Consider the following 18,349-nt stretch of genomic DNA (forward strand, 5'->3'; position numbering starts at 1 on the left):
ATATCTGGGTTCTCCAGCGAGGCTTTCACCCGCCTGGAGTGCAGCTGGGAGCACGAATAAAGGCTCGAGTGTCTGGGAAAATTCCTGGCATTCCTAGCGGAGCGGTTTAAAGGGGGGCTGGTGATTGTTTTCGTCAGCAGGAGCTTTTCGCTGGGGGACTGCGCTGCGGGCTGGGCTGGGAGCTCCTGGTTGTGAGCACACAGCAGCTGGAGGGGCCTGCCCGCAGCCCTGTGGGTGTGCTGTGGTGTGCAGGGCCTTGGGAAAGAGCAGCACGTGAAGGGCCCTGGGGTTCCCCTGCCACCGATGGAGTGTCAGGCATCAGTGTCATGGCTTAGGATTCTGTAGGGCTGCCACGGTGAGGAAAATACTATTGCCCTCCCTGCACAGACCCAGTGAAGGCAGAGCTGCCCACCCATCTGAGGTTGGGCCAGCAGGATGGACTGGAGTGGAAGGTAGTGGAGAAACTCAGCCACAGCCAGCTGCCACTGTCAGACAGGTGGTAAACCAGCATAATAAATCATCATAATAAATCAGCATCACCCCCCCAGCTAAACTTCTCACCCTGTTTTTCTTCCCCCCATTTCCCCGGCTGGTTACCAAGTGCTCCACAATGAGGGTCTGGAATCTTAAGCACGTGCTTAAGACCAGCTGAGGGCTGTCAGGCTGGGGTCAGGTGCTTGCACTCAGCAAATCTGCCCGGGACTGGTGGTGTTGGTGTGCAGAGTTCGCCGAAGAGGTGCCGAGGTCTCTGCTGATGAGCCGAGCTGCAGGTGTGCTCCCTCTCACCTTCAGGACCACGGACCAAGTTCACGCTTGCTGCATGTGCAAGGCAGATGGTATTTGTGTGAGATCTATTCTGAATGCTGTAGAGAGCACCTGGGGCTGGGCTGGGATCTGCGGAAGGGGTGAGTGACTTGCTGGGTGCTTTGCACTCATCCAGAAACCGGGCCGAGCCCCAGGGAGTGCCTGCTGGCACCGGGACGCGGGGTTTGGCTTCTGACACTGTTTGCCCAGAGGCCTGGAGGCGAGTGCTCGGTGACTCAGTTCACTCGTGGCATGTGGGTACAGCTGGGATTTGGCTAAATCCACACGTTTCACGCGCTGCTGTGCTCCTGCTCCTGGGCTGGGAAGCAAGGAGGTGAGCAGTGCTCCCAGGAGGAGACATCCTGAGCTGCCCTGCCTTGGGAAACGTCAGCCACTTACCTGCCCCACTCATGTTTTGTTGGGCTACAGGCATGGGAAAAGGCACCAAGGCATGGGAAGGTGCAGGGTTATTTTATTCCTCGGGGTGGGAGCCAGGAGTTGCGCTCAGTTCAGGTGTTAGCTGGCAAACACTGCAGGTTGTAGTTTTCCCTCTTGGTTTTACGGAGCTGTTCGCAAGCTGCTCGCACAGAGCCTGCTGTGGCAAGGGCGAGGATTTACAGCTCCCTCGTGCCAAATTCGTACTTTAAAAAATAAATAGTTTTATCACCACTCGTGATTGTGGTGCTCGCTTACGCTTTGGCTCATAAATGTGCCTTTACCTGCGCCCTTCAGGAGGTCAGAGCCCTGGGGGCTGCCGCAGGCAGCAAACACGAGCGCATGGTCACCAAAGAACACTTCTTGTTGAGGTTAATTCAGGAGTGATGCTTCTTATTTAAAAAAAAAAAAAGATTTTATTTCTTAAACAGCCGATGTCAGCAAGGTCTTTCGTGCCCAAATTCCAGCCTGCTCGTGCTGCTCCTGGCAGGGGAGCAAGGAGAAGGAGGGCAGCGCATCCACCAGCAGTCAGCGTTTCCAGGAGGACGGCGTGCTGAGCACGGAGCTGGTGGGCTGTGTGGGCAGCAGGAGAGCCGCTGTGCCTGGGAGCAGTCCTTGAAAAATGTAACGGCGCAGAGTGAAACTGCTGCTAATTCGGAGGTGAAGCAGGAAAACTGTGATGGGGTTGATTTTTGTATTTCTGAAGCGCTGTTGGCACGTCGGTGGCTGTTGCAGGCTGTGCCCTTGCTTGTGTTGCTTGAATCAGTGCCTCTTCCACGAAGAGCCTGGTTTGTACGTGATCACTGCACCGACACCTTGCAGGGCCGTGGATTTGGAATCGTGGCAATGGGGCTCTCTGGTTTCTCTGCTGCCTCCTCTCGCCTCCCTTGCAATGAGGGGCAGATGGATTGTGTTTGGGGATGTGGCTGGTGGCCAGCTGCCCATGGCTGTGGGTAAAACCTCGGTAGCTCCCATCACGGGATCCCCTGGTGACCGGGAGGCGGTGTTCAGGGCTGCAGGGGCCGTTCCTGGTGGAAAACTGCGCTCAGAGCCATCATGAGCCCTTAATTACCACGCTGCAAAACGACCACGTGGGCTTCAGGGAAGCTTGGCTGCCTCTCGGTTGTCTGCAGCCCCAGGATGGGCTCTGCTGCCCGGTCAGAAGTGGGAGAGCGACTGTCCTGGCTGGGAGATGAGGGATCTGGAGCTCTTTGGAGGCTGCAGAGCCCAGTGTGAGCAGGGAGGGCAGGGCTGTGCCTCTGTGTGGCTCCTGCCAGGCTGTGCCGCGTAACCCTTGTGCCACGTATCCCTTGTGCCTGCTTCTGCCCTGGCCTCCTGCCCCTGCTGCGGGCAGGGGAGGTGAGCACACGGCTGGCCTGGCCCTCAGCAAACGGGGAGAAAGCCCTGCTGAAATTCTCAGCTTGTTTCAAAACACACCAAAACAAAATTCATACTGCTGCCTGACTGCTGCCCTCGTTATGGCAGCGTTCATGTTCTGGGTTGATTGCAGACGCCGAGCCTTGCAGGCTGGCTGCATCTGCTGGCAGGAATTCAGTTCTGAGCCTGACCTTGATGTTTTTATTAGCAGGTGAGCTGTGCCGGGCTGTCCTGGAGCGGGGCTGGGCGAGCAGGAGCTGCCCGAAGGGGCCGGTGGTCCCATCCTGGTGCTGCAGGAGGGGGCTGTGGGTGGGCTCTGCTCTGCACCAGGTAGATGCAGCACACAGCTCTGCACAGAACTGCTCCTGTTCCCTGTGCTCGTGTGCTTCCTGGGTTGGATGGGAAGAGCAAACAGAGAGAACCTCTCTCGTTTTCTCTTCCTTACCCCATTACCCTGCAGTCGCTGCTGCCGTTGTTTGCCCTAGCGCAGCAGCAGCCTTGAGTGACAGCTGAGCTGCGGGCAGAGCACATGGGGTTTGGTTTTGGGATCGGCAGCACCTGGGACTCGATCCAGCTTGTCGCTGCCTACAGGAATCAAAGGAAGCCGTGTGTTTCAAGGTCACCGGCAGAAACCCTTCCCTGAGCTCTGGCTCGCTGGTGCGCTCACTTGGCGAGCCCGTGAGCCCCTTGGGGTAAGTGCACCCCTGTCCCACAGCAACAAAACACTGAAAAGAAGAGGAAAAGACGGCCTGTGCAAAAGCATTTGGCCTCTCTCCGAAGCACGACCGAGTTTTTGGTGCCGCCGTGCCTTGCTGGAGCCTGCTTTAGGAGCTGGAGCGGCGCTGCCTGTTGCCTGGAAACCTTCCTGCGAGCCGCAGCACTCAGCACCAGCAGAGCAGCATCGTGAGCCTCCTTCCCAAAACGGCATCGCAAGCTCTGTGCTGGGCTCTGCTCCTGTTTGCAGTCTGGAAGAAAAAGAAGCAAGGTGTCGTGGTCCAACTGCGTGATTTGCCCCGGAGCGAGCTGCTCGCCGTGGTGGCGCTTGGGGCAGAGCAGGGAGCTGGGTGCCTTGACCCAGAGTGGCAGAGCTGGGGGGTTCCTGGGCCTGGGGAGCCCTTCTCAAGTCACTGAGCGTTTGGCTGAGCCCTTGGCCACCTCAAAACCACAGCTGACACGCTCTCTGCCACAGGAAGCCTTGAAACGATCGCTGTTTCCGTGTAGTTACGAGCGCATCGATCCTGCCGGCACGGCGCAGGATCCTGCGGGAGGCCGCCCGCAGCTCGGCGGTGGCCGTCCAGGGAGTCCCGAGGGACAGAGCTGGGCTAAAACCCTCTGCCAGCTGGTAACAAGCGAAGCAGGAAGCCAGGGGGGTTGTGTGTCGGGCACAGGAGCTGCTTCGGGTGTTTACAAGTGGTTCTTGTGATTTAAACACTTTGTTTTACAAAACCGAGAGATAAAGGAGGCTCTGACTCAAGATGAGGTGGAGAGGTTCCTGATTTGTTTGGGAGTCTCGTTGCAGACCCAGATAGATGCACATCGCTTATTAGGTCACTTTTGCTTTCCTCTTGAATTAATTTACAGTCTGCCAGCCAGCCAGGGCTCTCCTCGGGACGTGCTCTGCAGCCCCGTGGTCCGGTGGCTGCGTTTGGCAGGGACACGGAACAACTTGAGCCAAGCAAAGGACAGATACATCTTCTGTCCCCATCTTTTCCTGTCTGTGGGTGGTTAAGATCCTTCTGCGGGGTGATTGTGGCTGGGGCATCCCCTGAAACCATCCTGGTGAAGCCCTGGGGATGAGTTTGGTTCCTGGTGAAACAGGAGTGAGCGGAGAGCAGCCTGAGCCGAGGTGGCCCAGCAGCCTGGTGGTGCCTGCCCCATCCCTGCAGCACCACAGCTGCGTTCTGACAGCCTTTGCCTTCTGCTCGATGGCTTTCTGCTGTTTGCTTGGGGTTGTTTTGGTTGGTGGTTGTTATTTGGGGCTTTTTGAGCTGTGCATTGGAGTGGCATTGACTGCAGAACCCGTGTGGTTCCCTGGTACCTCTGTGCGCCTGGCGGGCCATCCCTGGCTGGTCTCGCTGGGCACTACTGGTTGTTTCTAAGCCAAGCTTCCCATACAGGTGATCAGCTTCATCCCCCTCTGGGGGAGGGAGGAGACAGAAGGAGACACAAAGTGCGTGTGGGGGAGGCAGGAACAGGAACAGCAGAGCAGCAGTGGAAAACGGCGCGGTCACAGATGGCAGAGCCAGAGGGTTCCTCGGCCTGCGCCGAGCAAACAGAAGCACGCGGCTTGGGGCAGCAGCGAAGGAAAAAGGATCAGGGAGTCAGGGGAAAGGCAGAGCTGGTCTGGCTGAATTCTGTGCTGCAGGACTTAAAATAAGAGGCAAGGAGGAGGGGGAGCAGCAGCAATAAAACGCAGTGGGGGCATTTCCCTCATTAACCACCCCCAGCTGCATGGAGCTGGGACTCGTGCTAATATTTACTTTGCTTTGTAGCCTGGTAGCGTGGCTCTTTCTGAGGCAATTCCCCAGTAAGAGCAGTGCTCTCCCCTCTCCTTTCTTCTGTTGGTGGCTGTCAGAGGGTTTGAGATGAAGCACAGCAAAGCACAGGGCGCTGTGGGCAGTGTTGGGGTCTGGGCAGTGCCTCTGGGGTCTGTGCAGTGCCTCTTCCTTGGCCTTGGTGCTTCCCCTCGGGTCTCTGTCCCTGCAGCTCTGCTAATCTGTCTTTTTCTCCCTGCCAGAATGAAGAGAAGAGGAACCTTTCCCTGGGGGGCCATGTGGGCTTCGACAGCCTCCCGGATCAGCTGGTCAGCAAGTCCGTCACACAGGGCTTCAGCTTCAACATCCTCTGCGTGGGTGAGCACAGCCCTGCGGGGACAGGGCTCAGCTGGTGGCCTCGGGAGGCTGGGGCTGTGTTCGAGGAGCCCTGCTGGGACACAGCCTCGGCAGTGACTTAGGGAGAGGCTGGGGAAAGGCTTTAACATCCCCTTGCTGCCTTCAGCGAGGGAAAGGGGCAGGAGGCGTGTGGAGGGCTGGCCAGCTCTGCATTGCAGCGGGGCTGCCAGCACAGGCACAGAAAGAGGCAGGGAGGTGCAGGGGACGTGGCTGAGCCTTGTGGGTCAGACCAGAATTGCTCCTGGAGGTGGTGAGGGTTGGTCTTTGCTGTCCTTGGCAATAGGAAGGGCTGAGGGAAGGCAGCACGTGGTGGTGTTCAGTCAATGCTGCACAGGTGTCACGGGGGCAGGCTGCCTGTGACATCTCTGCAGGACTGTCCTGGGCAGCTTGCAGGCACTGAGGCGGATCTCAGCAGCTCTCTGAGTGCTGTGCAGAGCTTGCTTTGAGCTCGAAATGAAGAAAACTTCCACCAGCTGCTCCCTGTTGCTTCTTTATCCAGCTGCCCACCAGAAAGGGCTGCTTCTGTGTGTGGACTTGCCAGGCTGCGTGCTAGGATCAGTGTGTGCATGCACCTCTGCCTTTTTTTTGAATGTGCAGCACGCTTTTTCCCCTGGTGCCCTGACCCACACTGTCCCTAAACTTTATCAAGGATGGGGCCCAGCTTTCACCCCGGCAGCATGGTGCAGGCAGTCCCAGCCCCGCTGGCTAAAGGCAGAGCTCAGAGGGCAGAGGAAGAGCTGCACAGCTGGCTTTGGTGTAGCTGCTGTGTGGAGGGAGGGGGAAAGGGCTACAGCAGGACGGGCTTTAGTCCTTTGACACATTAACTGTGTGTGTTGGACCCCAGGATGAGGGGTGTGGAAGAACTGTGAGTGAGACTGTAGGCAGTCAAACCCAAAGCCTCAAAAAACTCTGCTAGAGCTGTGCTCTCCAGCTTCTGTGGTGCAAAGTCAGCATTGATGGAGGGGAAAAGTTGTGTGTTTGTTTGCTCTCTGGTCTTCAGTGGGGAGATGAGACCGCAGTGCTCCGTGTTGACTTTGCATTAAGGCTGTGAGGCCTTCGAGACTGCAGCTGCCTTTGGACAATTGTCTGGTCACCAGCAGCTTGTTGCAACCTTTCGCAGCGTAACTCGGTTCTGCTCTGTAATTAATCCTCCTCAAAGTACCCGGGTGCTGATAACTTCTCCTCCCTAGGCGAGACGGGCATTGGGAAGTCCACGCTGATGAACACTCTTTTCAACACCACGTTCGAGACGGAGGAAGCCAGCCACTACGAGAGCGCTGTTCGCCTGCGGCCGCGCACCTACGACCTGCAGGAGAGCAACGTCCACCTGAAGCTCACCATCGTGGATGCGGTTGGATTCGGGGACCAGATCAATAAAGACGAAAGGCAGGTCTCGTGCCATCTGCTTGGCATTTCTGGGCTCGCCTCTGATGCTCAGGCACGAACTGTACCTGTTTGCAGTGCAGCAGGGGAGGTGTCTGTGTTTGTGTTAACGCAGCAGCTCCCTGCAGTGCCTCTGGCGCTGGGGACTGGGTGCAGAGCGAGCTGGGTGAGGAGCTAAAGGGACAGGGGAGGTTGCAGGAGGTGTTTCCAGCAGAGAACGATGTCTTCCAGGAGTGGGAGCAGTTAACAAGCTGTCCTCAGCACACGGCTGGGAATTATCTGTTCTGGCAAGGGTTGGTGGCTCTGGATCTGTCTTGTTTAATTACACAGACATCTTGTTCAGGCCCCAGGTAGAGGCTTTCTGGGACTCCAAGGTCTCTCCATGGTCATCTGGCGTTGCTACAGCCAGATGGCTCAGCCCTGAGAGCTGTGCAGAGCCTGATGTGGGGCTGTAGCTGTCTTTTCGTGCTCCACTGTCCTTAGACTTTGCAGTGCAGCCTCAGCAACCTTTGGATTATAAGGTCTGTGTGTAATTGCCACTTCTCTTGTTGTAAAGCTAAATTATTGGAGTCTTATAGCTGTTTTAAACAGCATCATGATGTGTCTAGGAGAACTCCTGAAGTCTTCAGGCTGCTTCATTGTGTGCTCCAGTATCTGGGTTGCTAATGGTATGGTTTTAGTTACAGGCCGATCGTTGAGTACATTGATACGCAGTTTGAAAACTATTTGCAAGAAGAGCTGAAAATCCGCCGTTCCCTCTTCAACTACCACGACACGAGGATTCACGTCTGCCTGTACTTCATCACGCCCACCGGGCACTCGCTCAAGTCCTTGGACCTGGTGACGATGAAGAAGCTGGATAGCAAGGTAACGAGCTGCGGGCTGTGCTGTCCGTTTCTGGAGGCGGGGGGATTTCTGCCAACATTAATTGTCATCTGGAAGGCTCTGTTGGAGTGCTGGACTCTTTCCTGCACATTAGCTAAGCAGTTTTTAGGACTTTGGTAAAACTTAGCCTAGTGTTTGCTGAAGTCTTTTGTTTTCTCACCGGCTTTCTTGAAAAACAGCAGGTGAAAAACTGTTTTCAAGCAAGCTGGAGTGTCTGTCACCGGAATAACTTTACCCAGATCAGTTCATTTTTATCAAAGCTATCAACTGCATCCCTAACTCCTCTTTAAAGGAGTACAGCTAAGGATGCATTCCAGCTCCTACAGTTGAATTATGGAAACTGCAGAGCCACCTCTGCTGTCCTGATGCTCTCTCTGGGGGAGAGGGGCTGGAAGCAGCCGGGCAGTGAGCTTCCCGAGGCAGTGGCTGTACAGAGGAGATGGGCTGAGGAGAAGCATCAGCTGTGCATGGTGGTGTGTGTGTGTGTGAGGGGCTGGAAGTGCCAAACGATCTGTTAGGAGATGAGAATATCTTATGGAATTATAAATGCGGAGAGAAACTCTCAAGGTCATCAGCGTCCTGGAAGTGTGTTGTGAGAGGGGCTGGCTGGGGTCGTTTCTTCGTGCATAAATGATGTCTGGGGGCAGTGGGTTACTTAACTGGCTGCTGGTATGCCTGCAGCTCACAGGAGCTTTCTGACACAGTTCTGGTTGTCCTAGCTGACTTCCAGGGAGCCGCAGGAAGGCTTCAAAGGTCACTAGTGACAGCAGCATCTCTTCCATCTTAGCAAGAATTTCCTGTCTCTAAGAGCAGCACTCAGCAGCGTGGTGGTTCCTCAGATGGCAGGCACCGATCAGCTCACACAGAGGGCAGATGAGGCGGCCGGGACCCTGCAGGAACTGGGGATGCCCTGAATTGTATCTAGGGAACATGCTCTTCTCTGGCTCTTGTCCACGTGCAGCTCTATTGGACTTTCCTGGTGGGAAGAGTTCCCCGTGGCAGGGTCCCTGCTGCTTGCCCTCGCCTCCCGGGGCAGCTGGCCTACTTTTCCTTGGCCCCACTCCAGAGCAGGCACTGGCTTCCCACCCCAGTGGCCTGTTTGTAACCACGGGGCCCGTTACTCTGCCTGCTGCAGGAATCCGAAAACTTTCCCTTAATAAACTCTGTCTCTTGGCGTCGTGCCAGCATGACATGTTCCCAGAAATATGTTTGGAAGAAGGTTTTTTTGCACGATTCCCGTTGGTGCTGGTGGTCCCACAACGCTTCTCTCTTCCTTCCCTCCTGCAGTCCCTGCTTCTCCCACCTCCTGGCTGGCTTTAACGGGGTCCTTGCGTAGTACCAGAATAAATCCTTTGTGCTTGTGCAGAGGTGGGAACTCTGTGCACACACAAGCTTTTATATTTCTAAATTTCCACTGAAGTCATTGTGTCTGAAGTCACTTTGTCCATTTGCTCCCAATTTCTGGATTTTGTGGTGTGGCCTCACACAAGGATGCACAACAAAACAAACGGGTAGAGCCATTGATCTCCTGTGCATGTCAGGGCTTTGGTGCATTTCTCCAGCAGTGTCCTCCCAGGATTTGTGTGCTTCCAGGCACTCCTGGAGGATCGGGGCCTGGCAGCCTGTGCCCTTACCAATATCCATGACCCATTTGTACTGGGAGGCCAGCGTGCGTGCAGCTGGGAGACACTGTCACACCTCTGCCTTGTGTGAGCACTCCTGGACCTGGCTTTCTTCTTGGGAAGCTTTGTGTGGCTTACAGCTGGAGAGTGGGGAACACGGAGGCAAGAAGTATAGGGGAGGCTTTGCTCTGCTGGGTCAGGAGGGTTGTGCAGGGACCTGGCTCAGTGACACTTTCCCTGCTGCTCACTGGTGGCTGGCATCAGCTGTGGGGCAGGCTCTGGAATGTGCTGGGTCTGTGGGGAGCCTTGCTTAAAGCATGAAATTTACAAAATCCCTCCTGGGGAAAGCTGTTTTCTAGACAGAATCTCCCATTGTGCTGTGCTAAGCTATTTGTTGGGCTGAGCTCGGGGCCAGCTGTTGCAGGGGGGGATTTCCTTACAGCCAGAGGCACCTCCAGAGCTGGTGCTGGGGAGATGGGCAGTGGTGGGGCTGGCTGCTGGGCAGAAACTGCGTGTGACCTGGCCAGGGGTTAGCTTCCCACCCGGCTTAACCTGGGAAAAGGAGGGGGGAAAATAATACAAAGAAAATTGCAACAGTATCAGACAAAAAGGTGATTTATTGATTTATTTTAACCACATCCCTGCCTGGGAAGCGATGGCCTAACTGTGTGCTGCTGTGGGCATCCTGGGGCTCCCTGTTGGCTGTCCCTGCAGGGTCTGCAGCCTACATCTGCTCTCATGAGCTGTGGCTAATTGCTGCTCCTTCGTGAGCTGACACCTCCTAGGAGGGTCAGCAGCCAGTGACAACACCTCGGGGCCAGCTGTGCCTCTGCTGCATGGCTTCTGGGTGGCATCTGGCTGCTGTCCTTGGTGGGGCTTGCGTCTGGGAACGCTTTGGAGATAGGGAAAAACCCGGTTTTATTTCACAGGGTGGAAATGCATATGGTCTTGCTATATTAGGGAAAAATAATTTTCTGTCAACTTACTTATTTGGGCACATTCTTGTAGGTTTTATTTTTGGAGCTGAGCAGCGGCTCTGTGGTCAGCGAGAGCCGGGGAGGAGGCGCGCTCGGGGTGCGTGGAGCTCGCTGCCTCAGCTGAAGCACAGACTTCCTCTGGCCCTAAATTCCAGCCAAGATCATCAGCACGTGGACTGACAGTCATGCAGGCACTGCGCCTGGTTCAGTCGGATGACAACCCACTAATTAATGTAATGATTTTGATACTAGGTGGTTAAATGGAGCATAGTGCTCTTCCACCGCGAGATATTTGGATGTTGCTCTGGGATTTTGCCTGCAACAAAAGGTAAAGATTCTGTAGGAGTAAGAGTGGAGGCAGAAACCTCCTGTGGTTCTGGCATTACTTTTTTACTGGCTTTTTAAAGCCTGTTGAAGAAGGAAAGGAGAGGTGGCTTTCACCTCTAGCTAGCTGTATGTTGGCTTGCGTGGCACTAATATGGTGAGCCATGGACTGGCCTTTGCACAGATGTGATCACCCTCCTAGAGCACCTTCTGCAGTCCTTTTTGAGTCCTCTCCCATTTTTATAAAAGGATGAGCTCAGTCTGGCCTTAGACAGCTTCTTGGGTGTCAGTGCTCAAAAGCAGAGAAAGGAAAACAGCAGGATAATTACATGTTGTTCCACTTGTTAACCAGGGGATTTCAGCTTGGGGATTCCCAAGACATGCATGAAATCAAAAGAAAAACAGTAATTTATATATATATAAATAAATAAAATAAAGGAAGCTGCAAGGGAAGAAGAGGGAAGCACAGAAGTACCCCTAAATGCCCTGGAGGTCTCAACAGTCCTGGAAAGCTGGCATTGAGCTGGAAGAAGGTAGCATGGTTGGTGTAGCTGCATTCCTGGTAGGTCCTGATGTCTCTCTCTTTATTTCAGAGCAGCTGCACGCATTTTATCAGGTGTCAGGAAAAGACAGAACGATCCAGGACAAATTTAGCTGAAAAAAAAATCAGCCTACTGCGAATCTTTTGCCGCTAATTAATTGTTGGCATTTGTTTCGGTGTTGGCTATTGATTACTGGAAATGCAACAGCTTGCCAAAGCCCTTTTGGGGTTTGAACTCCGCGGCAGCACATCCTGATGGACTTGCCTTCTGAAAGGGTGAGGAACGTGGTTAAAGGGACCCAACCCAGCTTCGTTTTTTTATTTTGGGGAAGAAGAAGGGGGGATAGGCTGGCAGAAAATGGCCTGATCCTGCCCTTGGTGCTCCTTTGTCAGTGTGCCTAGCGGGAAGGGCTGCGCACAGCGGCTCCCTGGCAGTGTCTTTCCCCTGCAGGTGGTGCTGAGCAGGGGCTGGGTGAGCCCTGAGCAGTTTGATGTGGGTCTGGGCTGCCTCTGCTAGCAGGTCAGTGAGACCCAGCTGTGGTCACGGCCCCTTCTGCCTTGGTAATGAGGGCAGCTACCCGCTGAGGAGTGCGGGGAGACCTGCGGACCTTGTTCTGTGGCTCTCAGGCCCTTGGCAAATGAGGCCAGATCGGTAGCTGGGGATAAAAAAACCACAAGTTTCATCTTCTCAGCGTGAGAGTAGCGAGGCTTCATTGCACACAGGAGGTTCTGGGGCCACGTGGCATCCTGAAGCTGTACCTGAGACTGTAGCTGAGGTCGTACTGCTGAGCTGGGGACATGGCTGGGACCCAGCTGCTGGACAGGGAACGCTGCCGGGACATCGAGCACATGGAGGTGGCTCTCTTTTGGGACAAGTGAGCGCATGGTGTGCAGTGAGCACTGAACCAGAGGGGGAGAAAAAGCAATGGGAAAGCAGCACGCTGCAGGGAGAGCCTGAGCTGGGCAGGGAAGGGAAGGGAAGGGTCACTGGTGGCAGCGGGCACCCAGCGGCTGCTCTGAGTTGCTGCTTGGCAGGACAAAAAGCGTGGGCTGCGGGGAGGTGCTAGGTGGCAGAGCAGCCTGCTGCCTTCTCAATGCCTGAGTTTTACTGCTCCCAGCCTGGCTGCTGGTCAGGCAGATGAGTTTTGTTGTTGTTTGTTTAAGCAGGGGGTGCAGTGCTGCACTTGGCTGTTCTGAGCCCGGCAGGGTTTATTTAGCAGGCTCCCGTGGCAGATGCTGCCCTGCTGGGGCTCCGCAGCACAGAAGATGTGGGACACGGCCCCGGGGGGATGTCTCCAGCCCGCAGCTTGCAGGCAGCTTTGTGAAACCCGGGCTGATGAAGCCGGGTGGTGCGGTGAGCCCGGGGACTGCTGGTGTGAAACCAAAGCTGAGCAACAGCAGCTCCACAGCGCATCTCCTGCCTGCCGTGTGGCACCCTGCACCGCCCGGGGGGGCTGTGATCCACCCAGCCTGGGGGTTGGGATCCTCGCCGAGGGGCTCGGGGTTCCTCGGGCAGCATCTGCAGCTGCTGGCAAAGCATCTGAGGAGTCCGTGCTCCTTCTGCTCAAACACAGGAGGGTTTCACGTAGCCTCACAGCAGCATTTCATCCTCGCACAGCCAGAGCGGAATGGGTGATAAGTTGAGATGTGACAGCTGAAATGTCTCTGTCTCTGCTGAAGCGTGTAACAGAATGCACCAGCAAGAGCAGGGGCTTTGATCTGCTCGCTGCGTGTGCGTTGCAGGCTGTTTGTCTGCGCTTTATCTGCAAGTCCTCCAGTCAAATCACTCCTGGGGAACTCTTCCCTCTAGTGTTCAGCTGGGCTCGTGCGGCAGCTCGCATGCAAAGCGTGGCACCTGGGTGGCTTTAGGAGGTGGAGAGCAGCCACCGGGGCATGGCCTGGGCCATCTGCACACACCTCAGCTCCCCGTGCACCTCTCTGCTGCGTTCTGTTTGCTGGGCTCTGTTTTCACCTGGCTCTTTCTCCTTCCTTCTGCTGTAGGTGAACATCATCCCGATCATCGCCAAAGCAGACACCATTTCCAAGAGCGAGCTGCACAAATTTAAGATCAAGATCATGAGCGAGCTGGTCAGCAACGGTGTGCAGATCTACCAGTTCCCCACAGATGATGAAGCAGTCGCTGAGATCAACTCAGTGATGAATGTGAGTAACGCTGCCAAGTGCATTGCTTCCAGAAGCTGTGACAAATTAAATTGCTGCACAAAAATACATTTGAAAGGCAAGTTTCGTTGGGTTTGTCCAGATGCTAAATATGTTTGAAAGCTATGCTGCGGATCTGACAGATGCCTAAGGCTATTGCATACAAAATTAATTAAAATGTGGCTCTTATTTAATCTCTGTGGGCTCTCTGGAGACACTCAGCTCAACCCTAAAATTTGTTTTATTGGATTTTGAAAAAATACTTTCTTCAAAATTCATTTTTATCTGCTTTTAGGCTACTTATCATTTGAGGAGGGAGAGACTTTGAATAAGAAATTTACAGTTAGATTTACATTAAGTCTTCCACTTAGCTTCCCTAAGCAGAGAGAACAATTTAAAGCAAAGAAGAAAAATTGTGTGACTCTATTTTGCCCTTCTTAAAATTAAAAAATCAATTTCAGATGCAGTGGAAACGTAAAAAAGAACTTCAAGTTTTGGAATTTGGCTTTACTCCCAACTCAGAGTTTATCTTTTGGAATAGAAACAGTTGAAATGTTTTCATCGTTTTCGTGTTTTAATGTTTTTATTGTTTTTTTTTTTGGCTTAAATAAAAAGCAGCTTTTTCATCAAGATGAATATTTTTCTGCAGGGGTGTTCCAGGTTTAAATGCTTTGGCTTTTCTTTCAATCCTTTATTTTTTCCCCCCAACTTTTAAGAATCAATTGGTAGTTAGGTCAGTTAGATATCTACACAGCCACTGTAATGGTTGCTGAATTCGTGGGCTGCTAAAAGCTTTGCAGGAGGCAGTACTTTTAAAGTACAGGTAGGTGTGTTGGGGAGAGAAATGAAAGCGATGTTTGCCATCGCTTTCTCAATCAAAATCCTTCTGGCTGCCTCCCTGCCAGCTCTGTTCCCTCCTCAAGGTGCGGGCTGTTGCTGGCCTCATCCCGCTGGATGTGCAGCGGCTCTGTAGGGCTGTGCAGGGAGCACAGGGGCTGGCTCCATGCTGGCCACAGTGACCCCGGCACGTGGCTTTCTGCCACCGCCCCAGAGGAAAGGAGCAGTGATGTGAGGGAAGTCTGAAGGCGACAGCGTGTGTTCCTGATTGAAGTTTGCCTTGCAGCAGGCTGGCAGAACCTGGGGAGGGCAGGGGGTGGTTCTCCAGATGAGGAAGCATTTCAGACACTTGTGTTTGTGCTGCAAGTTTGGGAGGGATCAGTGTGCTGAGCCTCAGGTGTACCTGGAGAGCAACGTCCCTGCTGCGTGGCTCTGTTCCTGCAGCCCTGAGGATGTTTCCATGGGGCTGGTGCCACGTTTCCTTACTGTCCTTGGTGCTTTGCAGCCCAGGGAGCAGCGAGCTTGCCAAATGCTGCACGTGGCCCAGCGGGCTGCGGGTGGGCACTGGAAGGGACGAGGCGTGTTTACGGACGTCTCCGTGCTTTCTGCGAGGCAGGAAGTGCCCTGCTCTTGGCACGCCGAGAGGCTGCAGCTACAAGAACAACCCGACAAATGGGGAGAGGAAGAGCAGTAACGAGCATGGTGTTCCCACAATATTTCCGTGTTTAGGTTAGTCCAGTCAGCGCCGCTCGTTAGCTGCTCTGCTGCGCCGCGGCCGTATGCTGCTCTCTGCCACAACACCATGGATCAGAGAGGAGACTGAGGGCTTCTCTGGAAGGATTTCTGCAGTAGATCTGGTGGCCAGGCTGATTTCCCAGAGGTTAGCCCATGTGCTAAGTCCCTGCTTGACTCTGTTGCAGGCTCATCTGCCCTTCGCTGTGGTTGGCAGCACGGAGGAGGTGAAGGTTGGGAACAAGCTGGTGAGAGCTCGGCAGTACCCGTGGGGAGTGGTGCAAGGTAAGGTGCTGGGAGCTGGGCATACAGCTGCAAATCTCCCTGCCACGTGCACGGGCACATGCTGGCACCCTCCAGCATGAAGGTGCCTTGTGCTAAATGCTGGGGCCATGTCCCCTGCAGCCTCGTGTGGGCTGCCCAGCTTTGCTTTGTGTTCCTGCCAGTATCTCAAATACATTTTCTAAGCTCTGCTGAAATTCCCACCCAGTCTGGTATGGCCAAAAAGAGTCCCTGCATCCCAAAAGTTGGTTACCCAGCATGGGATGACAAGTAGAGGTCTGTGGGAGGGGAATCGGTGGGGTTGGGCTGTGCATGTGGTTGTGCTTCTCCCTCTCGTGCGTTCTGCTGACTTCTCGCCTTGCTTTAACCAGTTGAGAATGAAAGCCACTGCGACTTCGTGAAGCTGCGAGAAATGCTGATTCGAGTCAACATGGAGGATCTCCGGGAGCAGACCCACACCCGCCACTACGAGCTGTACAGGAGGTGCAAACTGGAGGAGATGGGCTTCAAGGACACGGACCCGGACAGCCAGCCCTTCAGGTGAGCGGCACTGCAGAGCCACGCTCGGGTACTGGCAGCCCCAAGAAAAGGGGAGGTCTGTGGGTGCTACCTGCAGTGCTGGGCTGCAGAATACTAGCACTGGGTTTGAACTTTGCAGCTGGCTTTGGTGTTCCCTTCCCTGCCTGATTGTCTTTAAGTGAAGCAGACAGGCACGCGTTTTCCCCATCCCTAAGTCGTTGGTGTCCAGAGTCTGGATTTCGTTTGCTTTCTTACCCAGCCTACAAGAAACATATGAGACCAAAAGAAAAGAATTCTTGGGTGAGCTCCAGAAGAAAGAGGAAGAAATGAGACAAATGTTTGTTAACAAAGTCAAGGAGACGGAGGCAGAGCTGAAGGAGAAGGAGAGAGAGGTGGGTGTGCCAAAAACCTGCAAAAGGAGCCCAAAATACAGTCAGCCACAGGATCTGGGTCTCGGCAGTGTATGAATCCTGGAAAGCACATGCAGGGCTTGAGTAGACCTCATCAGCCACAGCACAGAATCACACACACCTTCCCCCACCTAGGGGAGGGGATGCTGAGTAATGTTTTCAAAACAACCTGACTGGTTTAGGTGCCTCAGAAACAGGAATCTCCCCTGTCTGTGCAGCGTGCAGGAGGCTGGGTGGCTGTTTGGGGAGTGAAGGGTGGCGCAGAGCATTTCGGTGAGCGTTTAGGGCAGGTAGGCTTAACCTGTGGAGGCTCACTGGACAGCAGAGCAAATGGGGCAGTTGGGCAGGAGTCCCAAGGGTCAGTGTGAGGCCCTGGGAACTGGCACCACTGGAGAGGAAATAAATGAATCATCTTCAAAGGGGTGAGGAATGAGAGAGCCCACAGTCTCCTCAGCCCTGCGGCAGGGCTGCAGGCTGAGCTGAGATCCTCTGTGACCTTATCCAGATCTCGCTCTTTCTCTTTGCTTGATGTGTGGGGTCAGGCAAAGCAGAATTTGTCTTCAGCTGAGAGGCACTGAGTGCCCTGTCCCCACCAGCTGGGCAGGTCTCTGTGGTGCTGGGGAGCAGTGGGATGTGGGGTGACGGCTCCTGGGAGCGGGGCTGAGTTGTGCTGGGTGTGATGCTCAGGGCACTTGTCTCCTGCCAGCTGCACGAGAAGTTTGAGCACTTGAAAAGGATACACCAGGAGGAGAAAAGGAAGGTGGAGGAGAAGAGGAGGGAGCTGGAAGAGGAGATGAATGCCTTCAACAGGCGGAAAGTAGCGGTGGAAACCTTGCAGTCCCAGTCCTTGCAGGCTACCTCACAGCAGCCGCTGAGGAAGGACAAAGACAAGAAGAAGTAAGTGACCAAGCTTCAGTCTTTCTCCTCTGCCGCTGGGAAGGCTGTGGGTGTGTTCAGACTAACGTTTTGACAATTACTGACAGGGAAAAGGGGGTTTTGGAACCCAATTCCCATCCTTCTAACTGCCTAAAGCAAAGGAAAGACGGGGGCCTGCTGTGCCCCGGCCCTGCCCTGGGGAAGCCCTGCTGGCTGCAGGTGGGCTCCTCAGTTCGGGGCCATTCTCTAAAGGTTTGGGGTCATTCTCTAAAGGATTGGCTTCGCCTCTGTGACAGCCACTGCAGGCAGTCATGGGAATGGTTTGTTCCTGGAGACATAGAGGCTGGAAATCAGCTGCGTCTCCTCCCCAAGAGAGAAGTGGGGACAGTGTTGGCAGTTTAATGTCTTACAGGTGTGGTGTCCATCCTGCAGCACCTTGCTGAGGTCTGTAAGGTTGGGGCCCTCTTTGTAGAGTGCCACTGATGTTCAGGGGCAGAGCTGCAAAAAGGAAAACAGCATCCTGGGCTGAAGCAGCACTGGAAAGTCGTTAGGGCTCTGTGTGAGACAGGGCTCCCAGACACGGTTCTGCTTGTGCTGAATCGCTGAGAAAGCTCTCTTCCCCTGAAGGCAGAGTTCTTATCTTAGCTTGCTGCAAGTTAATTGACATTGCTGAAGCCAGCAGGAGTGTGGAGAAAGAGTATAAAAATAATGCTCTCTCAGCTGCCTGGTGGTATAATGGTAGAGCAGCAGTGGGGTGAACAAGCTTCCAAAAAGAAGGGTTGGTGGTGGTCCTGCTTACATTCAAGCCAGTCTTCAAGGAACAAAACGAGGTAAGCTGCTGTGCAAGGTGGTCATTCTGTTGTTCCAGCACTTTTTATTAATTCCTCTGGTGTGAAGGAGCTCTGGTGTCTGAGTTGCATGCTGTCACATCCAGACCAGGCAAACGGCAGTGCCTTCTGAGCCTTTTAATGATGAGAAGAGAGCCTGGGTGTTAACTACTCCCAGAGACCTTAAACTTGGCAGCACAGCGCCTGGCTTCACGTTGCTGCTGAGCTCCCATGCTGTCACTCCTGTGCCACGTGCTGCAGCGCTAGCAGAGCTTGTTCTGCCTGCTGACGTGCTGCTAATTTGTTCCCTCGGAAGGAAGATAACAGCCCGTGCAATTCAACATATTTGCTCCCAGCGTAAATGTGTCGGGGTTAAAAACAAACCTTCCCCAGGCCTGGCAACGTGCTCAGGACAAGTCCAACGCAGCCGCTTCCTGCCCGCTGCCGCCGTCTGTGCCACAAATAGG

The 18,349-nt window shown here is 54.3% G+C and overlaps 1 protein-coding gene across 6 annotated transcripts in view; it reads left to right on the forward strand.

Moving 5' to 3' along the window:
- The window catches only part of SEPTIN8 (septin 8), a 37,550-nt gene that overhangs the window by 6,895 nt on the left and 12,306 nt on the right, over nt 1-18,349 (forward strand). For 4 of the 6 annotated variants that reach the window (XM_027468063.3, XM_038186386.2, XM_038186387.2 and 1 more), the window contains exons 2-9: nt 5,354-5,468; nt 6,698-6,893; nt 7,571-7,757; nt 13,241-13,402; nt 15,157-15,253; nt 15,622-15,790; nt 16,029-16,161; nt 16,886-17,076. In XM_027468063.3, coding sequence (XP_027323864.2) covers nt 5,354-5,468; nt 6,698-6,893; nt 7,571-7,757; nt 13,241-13,402; nt 15,157-15,253; nt 15,622-15,790; nt 16,029-16,161; nt 16,886-17,076 — 1,250 coding nt within the window. The remainder of the gene's footprint in view (nt 1-5,353; nt 5,469-6,697; nt 6,894-7,570; nt 7,758-13,240; nt 13,403-15,156; nt 15,254-15,621; nt 15,791-16,028; nt 16,162-16,885; nt 17,077-18,349) is intronic. The other 2 variants (XM_038186385.2, XM_072023154.1) reach the window with 1 other exon arrangement.

Source organism: Anas platyrhynchos, chromosome 14 (genome assembly GCF_047663525.1).
Source record: "Anas platyrhynchos isolate ZD024472 breed Pekin duck chromosome 14, IASCAAS_PekinDuck_T2T, whole genome shotgun sequence".
Taxonomy (NCBI): domain Eukaryota; kingdom Metazoa; phylum Chordata; class Aves; order Anseriformes; family Anatidae; genus Anas; species Anas platyrhynchos.